The 8,257-nt window shown below is 52.2% G+C and overlaps 1 protein-coding gene across 2 annotated transcripts; it reads right to left on the bottom strand.

Moving 5' to 3' along the window:
- Positions 1-355: 355 nt before the first annotated feature.
- On the bottom strand, positions 356-7,949 carry TEX19 (testis expressed 19). 2 transcript variants are annotated; one of them, XM_035302238.3, is made up of 3 exons: positions 7,879-7,949; positions 2,248-2,340; positions 356-1,967 (listed from the first exon to the last, which is right to left on the bottom strand). In XM_035302238.3, exon 3 carries the CDS (start codon positions 1,947-1,949, stop codon positions 1,419-1,421), a length of 531 nt encoding a protein of 176 aa, XP_035158129.1. In that variant the 5' UTR covers positions 1,950-1,967; positions 2,248-2,340; positions 7,879-7,949; the 3' UTR covers positions 356-1,418. The 2 variants fall into 2 exon arrangements, with proteins under 2 accessions (XP_035158129.1, XP_017828603.1); XM_017973114.5 differs by lacking the exon at positions 7,879-7,949 and having other exon boundaries at positions 356-1,993; positions 2,248-2,871.
- Positions 7,950-8,257: the final 308 nt, after the last annotated feature.

The raw sequence follows: 8,257 nt of genomic DNA, 5'->3' as shown, positions 1-8,257 counted from the left end.
TGGGACTACAGGCGTGTGCCACCACACTCAGCTAACTTTTTGTATTGTTAGTAAAGATGAAATCTCATGATGCCCAGGCTGGTTTCGAATTCCTGGGCTCAAGTAATACCAAAGTGCTGGGATTACAGGCATGAGCCACTGCGCCTGGCCCTGTATTTCTTTATAGGTAATGTGAAACAAACTCCATCATGGACCTGAAAACCGACCAGAACCCTCTGTTCCTCTTCCCTTTTGTCCTCTTTTCCCACCACCTGGTGGGATTTCAAGCCAGTAAAGGTGGCTTAGCCCAGATACTGAGAGGACAAGGGTAATCAACAAAACTTGTTGAGGTATATGACTTACACAGGTGCTTGACTGAATGCTTATATGACTATTTAATTAAAAACATTTAAAACAGGAATTAAATTGCATCAACCGTCAAAGTTTGAAACCAGCTTTTCCTGTAGACCAGAGACCCTAGTGCTGCTGACAGGGTCTTGTGGCAGCCCTTAGATTGTCCTGGCAAAGTCGAGAACACATCCAGGTCACAACAGATTCTGGTGTGTTCTGCAGGGTATGTGTTTTACAAGAAATATCCCACCCCATGGCCAAGGTAAAATAGGCACAAGTTCTGTGCCCTCCCCCCATGTCACAAATAGCACAGCAGCCACTCAGGCCAACACATCCAGAACTATGTAACAATCAACAGATAAGAACTTGTTTCCAGGTAATGAATATTTGTAATGCTTCCCTCTGAGGCCACAACAGGCCCTATCTCCCAGCCCCTAAAGCTGCTCCCCATATTTCCACAGGCATAAGGGCTCATCTTTTACCAACTGCTCCCCTAGCTGTTGTGGAAGAGCAATTGCTGGTCCTTCAGTCTCTGATGTCCTGGTATACCCAGATCAATGGCAGCTACATGAGCTTAGTCTCTCAGTTCTGGGGCCCTGGACTGAGGCTGGAAACAGGGTACCTCCCCCATGGCTGGACTCCTGCAACAGCCAGGCTTTCCTCAGAACCCTTGCTCTGTGTCTCAGGGGTGCTGGGATTCTGTCCTTGGCTGGAGGACCATAGCTTCTCTCTCTCCCTGTCGGTCTGGGGTGAAGACGACTATGATGAATCCCCTCTTCTGCAGGGCAGTGTCTGCAGGGACCAGCTCTGCCCTGTGTCTTGTTGAGGATGTTTCTAGAATGCTCAGCTTCCACTGATGCAGGTCCTGCTCTTGGGGTGCATCCTGGAGTCTCACCACCCACTCCTCACCAGGTTCTAGCAGCAATTTCCAGTGCTGCCCTGGGGTCCTCAGGGCCCTGTTCGGGGTCATCTTCTGGAGGTATGGCATCATAGCAGTCCACCATGGAGACGAGCTGCAGGGCCAGTAACCAGGCCTCAGCCTTGGCAGGGTCCACTGCCTAGGTAGTGCCCAGCTCCAACACCATGGGCTACCCTGGGGGCAGGTCCATTTTGAAAGACTCCTGCCATGAAGAAACGCAGCTTTCCCAGTGTGAGCAGATAAGAGGCAGATCCAATCTCCAGGGAAGACCCTGGGTCCAGTCAGCATCCTCAAGGCCCAGGCCCAGGGGCTCAGCATCCTGAGGCCCTAGTTCAGTGGGCACAAATTCGAGGTCTAGGGCTACGTCTTCCACCCCTTCTGGGGCTAATGCCAGGGTCTCTGGCTCCCATGCCTCAGAGCCCACCTGCATAGGCTGCCCTGGGCTCTGCCCCCAGCCCAGCTCCATCTCTGGGGACCCCTCCTGCTCAGACTCTGCCTCAGTGTGCTCCATCAGCTCAGGGTCCCAGTTGACTTCTTCCAAGATATCTGACTCCAGCATCTCTTTAAGGTTCTCAAAGGCACTCTTGAAGCAAGTGAAGCAAACGCAGAGCTGGTCTCCATGTTGACGCCGATACATCCAGGAGGCGTAGAGGTAGGACATGCCCTCTTCCTCCAATGGCACACTGACTGGGGGGCACATGGCCAGGCTGACTGCCTCCTGCTGGGGTGGATAGGAGCGGGAACCTGAGGGAAACCGGGGGAACCTGAAACTGGGGGAACCTGAGGGAAGCTGGGGGAAACTTAGAGAAACTGAGGGAACGTAAGAGATACTGAGGGGAATCTAAGAGATACTGAGAGAAACTGGGGAAACCTGAGGGAAACAGAAAAATCTGGATGCAGGTGCTGGGGCCAGTAGGATGCTGGGGGGCAGGGATGAGGGGGACAAGGAACAGGAGAAAAGGGTTTCCTATCCAGGGATTTGGGGTAGGGTGGATGACCTGGGTCCCAGCTCAGTGGGGACCTGAAGAGGGTGAAAGCTTGAACTTCTGGAAATGTCTTCAGCTTCTGTAGTTGCTATGGTCTCTGGGGAGCTGGAAAGACAAAGGGAGGGAGATTAGACGCCCCCAGTAGTCAAGGCAGGAGTGAACTGTGGGAAACAGCAGAAACAGGGATGTCAGGGTTCGGACTGGCCCTTTATTGGGGACCCTGTTCAGTTTGAACAGCACTGGGGCTGGGAGGCCTTCAGTTTCCTCCAACTGACCTCCTTGGGCTCATCGCTTTCCCCTACACCTCAGGGACCCCGACACCCCATCAGTCTCACCTAACAGAACCTGAAGGAAACTGAGGGAAACTGGCAGAGCCTGAAGAGACCTGAGGGAAACTGGAGGGAAACCTGAAGGAAAACTGGGGGAACCCGAGAGAAACTAAGGGAAGCTGGGTAAACCAGAAAGAAACTGAGGTAAGTTGAGGGAACCTGAGGAAAACTGGGGAAACCTGAGAGACACTGAGGGAAGCTGAGAGACACTGGGGCAAACTGGAAGAAACAGAGGGAAGCTTGGGGAACCTGAGAAACTGAAGGAAGCTGAGGGAAACTGGGGGAAGCTGAGGAAAACTGGGGGAAGCTGAGGAAAACTGGGGGAAGCTGAGGAAAACTGGGGGAAGCTGAGGAAAACTGGGGGAAGCTGAGGAAAACTGGGGGAAGCTGAGGAAAACTGGGGGAAGCTGAGGAAAACTGGGGGAAGCTGAGGGAAGCTGGGGGAAGCTGAGGGAAGCTGGGGGAAGCTGAGGGAAGCTGGGGGAAGCTGAGGGAAGCTGGGGGAAGCTGAGGGAAGCTGGGGGAAGCTGAGGGAAGCCGAGGGAAACCGGGGGAAGCCGAGGGAAACCAGGGGGAAGCCGAGGGAAACCAGGGGGAAGCCGAGGGAAACCAGGGGGAAGCCGAGGGAAACCAGGAGGAACAGAGAAAACTGAGGAAACCTAAGGGAAACTGAGGGAACTTGAGGAAAATTGGGGAAACCTGAGAGAGACTGAGGGGACCTGAGAGAAAATGGGGAGACCTGAGAGAAAATGGGGAGACCTGAGAGGACCTGAGGGAAACTGGGGGAACCTGAGAGATTGAGGAAACCTAAGGAAAACTGAGGGAAACTTGAAGGACCTGAGAGAAACTGAGGGAACCTGAGGAAAACTGGAAGAATCTGAAGGAAACAGGGGAATCAGAGAAATAGAGGCAAACTGGGGAAACCTGAGGAAAACTGGGGAAAACTGGGGAGACCTGAGAGAAACTGGAGGAACCTGAGGGAAACCTGGAGGAAACAGGGAACCTGAGGAAACCTGAGAGAAACTGGTAACTGGGGGAACCTGAGGAAAACTGGGAGAACATGAGGAAAACTGGGGGAACCTGAGATAAACTAAGCAGAACTTAGGGAAACTGGGAGAACCTGGGGAAACCTGAGGGAACCTGGGGGAACCTGAGGAAAACTGAGCAGACCTGAGGGAAACTGGGGGAATCTGAGGAAACCTGAGGGAACCTGGGGAAAACTGACAGAACCTGAGAGAAACTAAGGAAAACTGGGGGAGCCTGAGTGAAAACTGGGGGAACCTGAAATAAACTGGGCAGACCTTAGGGAAACTGGGGAAATCAGAGAAACTGAGAAAACCTAAGGCAAACTGGGAGAACTTGAGAAAACCTGAGGGAAACTGGGAAAACCTGAGGGAAACTGAAGTGACCTGAGGGAAAGTGGGGGAACCTGGGGGACAGTGGGAGGACCTGAAGGAACCTAAGAAAACTTGGGGAGCCCAAGGGAAACTGGAAAAACCTGAAAAACTGAGGAAAAGTGGGGGACCCTGAGAAAAACTGGGGGAATGCGAGGGAAACTGAGGGGGAACTGAGAAAACCTGGAAAACTAAGGAAAAGTGGGGCAACCTGAGGGAAACTGGGGCAAGCTGAGGGAAACCAAGCGGTAACTTGAAACTGGGGGAAACTGGGGGAACCTGAGGGAAATTAATGGGACCTGAGAGAAACTGAGGGAACTTGAGGGAAACGGAGAAACAGGGGGAAACAAACGGGGGAATCTCAGGAAACCTGAGAGACATTGAGGGAACCTGAGAGAAACTAAGGGAACTGGGGAAATCTGGCGGAACATGAGAGAAACTGAGGTGACCTTAGGGAAACTGGGGGAATCAAAGAAACTGAGGGGACCTGAGAGAACTGAGGGAACCTGGAGAAAACTGGGGGACTCAGAGAAACAGAGGCAAACTGGGGGAAGCTGAGGGAAATCAATGGGACCTGAGAGAAACTGAAGGAACTTGAGAGAAACGAGGGGAAACAGAAACGGGGGAGCTCAGGAAACCTGAGAGACATTGAGGGAACCTGAGAGAAACTAAGGGAACTGGGGAAATCTGGCGGAACATGAGAGAAACTGAGGTGACCTTAGGGAAACTGGGGGAATCAAAGAAACTGAGGGGACCTGAGAGAAACTGAGGGAACCTGGGGGAATCAGAGAAACAGAGGCAAACGGAGGAAAACTGGGGAAACTGAGGGAACCTGAGAAAAACTGGAAACCTGAGAGAAACAGAAAAACTGGGGGAATATGAGGGAACCTGAGAAAAAGTGAGGGGACCTGAGGGAAACAGATACTTGAAACTGAGGGGACCTTAGGAAAACTGAAACTGGGGTACCTGAGAGAAACTGAGGGAACCAGAGGAAATCTAGGGGAACCTGAAAGAAACTGAAGGGACTTGAGGGAAACTGGGGGAACCTGAGGGGACCTAAGAGAAACTGAGTGAACTTTTGGAAACCTGAGGGAAATGAGGGAATCTGAGAGAAACTGAGGGAACCTGAGGGAAATTCAGGAAACCTGAGAGACACTGAGGGAACCCAAGAACTGGGGGAACCCGAGGTAATCCTGAAACTGGGGGAATGTGAGAGAAACTGAGGGGACCTGAGGAAAACTGGGGGAACCTGGGGCAAACTCAGGGAAACTAAAGGAGCCTGAGGGAGATGGGGGAGCCCAAGGGAAACTGGGGGAGCCTGAGGAAAACTTAAGAGAACCTCAGAGAAACTGGGGCAAAGTGGAAGAAACAGAGGAAAGCTTGGGGAACCAGAGAAACTGAAGGAAGCTGAGGAAAACTGGGGGAACCTGAGAGAAACTGGGGAGAACCTGAAACTGAGGGAACAGAAAACTAAGGAAACCCAAGGGAAATTGAGGGAACTTGAAAATTGAGAGAACCTGGGGGAAGCAGAACCTGGGGGAACCTGAGAGAAACTGAGGCAAACTGGAAGAAACAGAGGGAAGCTTGGGGAACCAGAGAAACTGAAGGAAGCTGAGGAAAACTGGGGGAACCTGAGATAAATGGGGGGGGGGACAGAAAACTGAGAGAACCTGAGGGAAATTGAGGGGACCTGAGGAAAACTGGGGGAACCTAAGAGAACCTGAGGAGACCTGAGAGAAGGTGAGGGGACCTGAGAGAAAGTGGGGAAACCTGAGAGAAAGTGGGGAAACCTGAGAGAAACTGAGGGGAACTGAGGCAAACTTGAAGGAACCTGAGAGGAACTGAGGGGACCTGAGGACAACTGGAAGAATCTGAAGGAAACTGGGGAAATCTGAGAAAAACAGAGGCAAACTGAGGAAAACTGGGGAAACTGAGGGAACTGAGGGAACCTGGGGAAAACTGGGAGGACCTGAGGGAAACTAAAGGAGCCTGAGGGAAACAGGGGCAACCTGAGAGTAACTGGGGGAGTCTGAGGGAAAATGGAGGGAACAGAAAACTGAGGAAATTGAGGGAACCTGAGAAAAATTGGTGGGACCTGAGAGAAACTGAGGGAACCTGAAGAAAACTTGGGGAAACTGAGGGAAACAAACTGGGGAAACCTGAGACAAATTCAGGAAACCTAAGACACTGGGGGAACCTGAGGGGACCTGAGGAAAACTGGGGGAACCTGAGGGACCTAAGAGAAACTAAAGGAGCCTGAGGGAAACAGGGGCAACCTGAGAACTGGGGGAGCCTGAGGGAAACTGGGGCAAAGTGGAAGAAACAGAGGGAAGCTTGGGGAACCAGAGAAAGCAAAGGAAGCTGAGGAAAACTGGGGGAAGCTGAGGAAAATGGTGGGAACCTGAAACTGGCGGAACCTGAGAGAAACTGGGGCATACTGGAAGAAACAGAGGGAAGCTTGGGGAACCAGAGAAACTGAAGGAAACTGAGGAAAACTGGGGGGAACCTCAGAGAAACTGGGGGAACAGAAAACTGAGGAAACCTGAGGGAAATTGGGGGAAACAGAGACCGAGGGGACCTGAGGAAAACTGGGGGAACCTGAGGAAAACTTGGGGAAACTGAAACACAAACTGGGGAAACCTGAGACAAACCTGAGGGAAATTCAGGAAACCTGAGACACTGAGGGAACCTGAGAACTGGGGGAACCTGAAACTGGGGCAACCTGAGAGAAACTGAGAAACTGAGGGGACCTGGGGAAAACTGGGGGGACCTGAGGGAAACTAAAGGGGCCTGAGGGAAACAGAGCAACCTGAGAGTAACTGGGGGAGCCTGAGGGAAACTGGGGAACCTGAGGGAAACAGAGAAACTGGGGGACGCTGAGGGAAATGGCAGGAACCTGAGAGAAACTGGGGCAAACTGGAACAAACAAGGAAGCTTGGGGAACCAGAGAAACTGAAGAAAGCTGAGGGAAACTGAGGAAGCCTGAGGGAAATTGGGGGAAAGAGAGAGACTGAGGGGATCTGAGGGAAACTGGTAGAACCTGAGGAAACCTGAGAGAAACTGAGGATAACTTGAGAAACCTGAGGAAAACTAAGGGAACCTGAGATAAACTGAGCAGACCTGAGGGAAACTGGGGAAACCTGAGGGAACTTGAGGAAAACTAAGGGAACCTGAGAGAAACTGAAGTGACCTGAGGAAAAGTGGGGGAACCTGGGGAAATCTGGCAGAACATGAGAGAAACTGAGGGGACCTTTGGGAAAGTGGAGGAACCTGAGAGAAACTGGGGGAATCTGAGAGAAACCTGATAAAACCTGAGTAAAGTGGGGGAACCTGAGGGAAATTGGGAAAACCTGAGAGAAACTGAGGAAAAGTGGGAGAACCTGAGTGAAACTAGGGGAACCTGAAACTGGGGGGACCTGAAACTTGGGGGAACGTGAGGGAAGATGGGGGAACCTGAGAGAAACTGGGGCAACAAACCAAGGGGAACTTGAGGGAACCTGAGGGAAACTGGAGGAAACAGAGAAACTGGGGGTAACTAGTGGAACCTGAGGGAAACTGAGAACTTGAGGAAAACTAGGGCAACCTGAGGGAACCTGAGAGAAATTGGGGGAACCCGAGAAAACCTGACGGAAACTGAGGGAACCTGAGAAAAATTAATGGGACCTGAGAGAAACTGAGGGAACTTGAGGAAAACTTGGGGAAACTGAGGAAAACAAACTGGGGAAAACTGAGAGAAACGGGGGAAACAGAGAAACTCAGGAAACCTGAGAGACACTGAGCGACACTAAGGGGAACCTGAGGGAAACTGAGGGAACTAGGGAAATCTGGCAGAACATGAGAGAAACTGAGGGGACCTGAGGGAAACTGAGAGAAAGTGGGGGAACCTGAAGTATCCTGGCCCTCCTTTAGCCTCCCAGCACCTCACTCAGCACCAGGCCCTCAGGAAGCCCTCGCCATTCCGTGCCTCCGATCCTGTGGGTGCCCAGAAAAAGGAGGTAGAGCTGGCCTTGGAATATAAAGGGCCATTTCCCATGATGCTCTGGGCTCATCTGCATATCTCCCATGAGCCTCAGTTTCCAGGAAATGAAAGTTCTGAGTCACCAGCTTCCCTAAGAGGGCCATGTGCAGCCCTGGGGGCAAAAGCCCCTGGGCACCTGCTGGAAGGCCCTGGAGAGGCTCCTCTGGGGGCTGGAGGTCAACGTGGATGCTCTCTGTCCACAGGCTGGCACGGGGTGAGCATCCAACCTGTGGTCGCTGTCCCATTGTGGCCACAACATCCTGGTCCTGCGGTGTGTTTGT

Source organism: Callithrix jacchus, chromosome 5, assembly GCF_049354715.1.
Source record: "Callithrix jacchus isolate 240 chromosome 5, calJac240_pri, whole genome shotgun sequence".
Lineage (NCBI taxonomy): Eukaryota > Metazoa > Chordata > Mammalia > Primates > Cebidae > Callithrix > Callithrix jacchus.
This window is presented reverse-complemented; position numbering and strand designations above follow the sequence as displayed.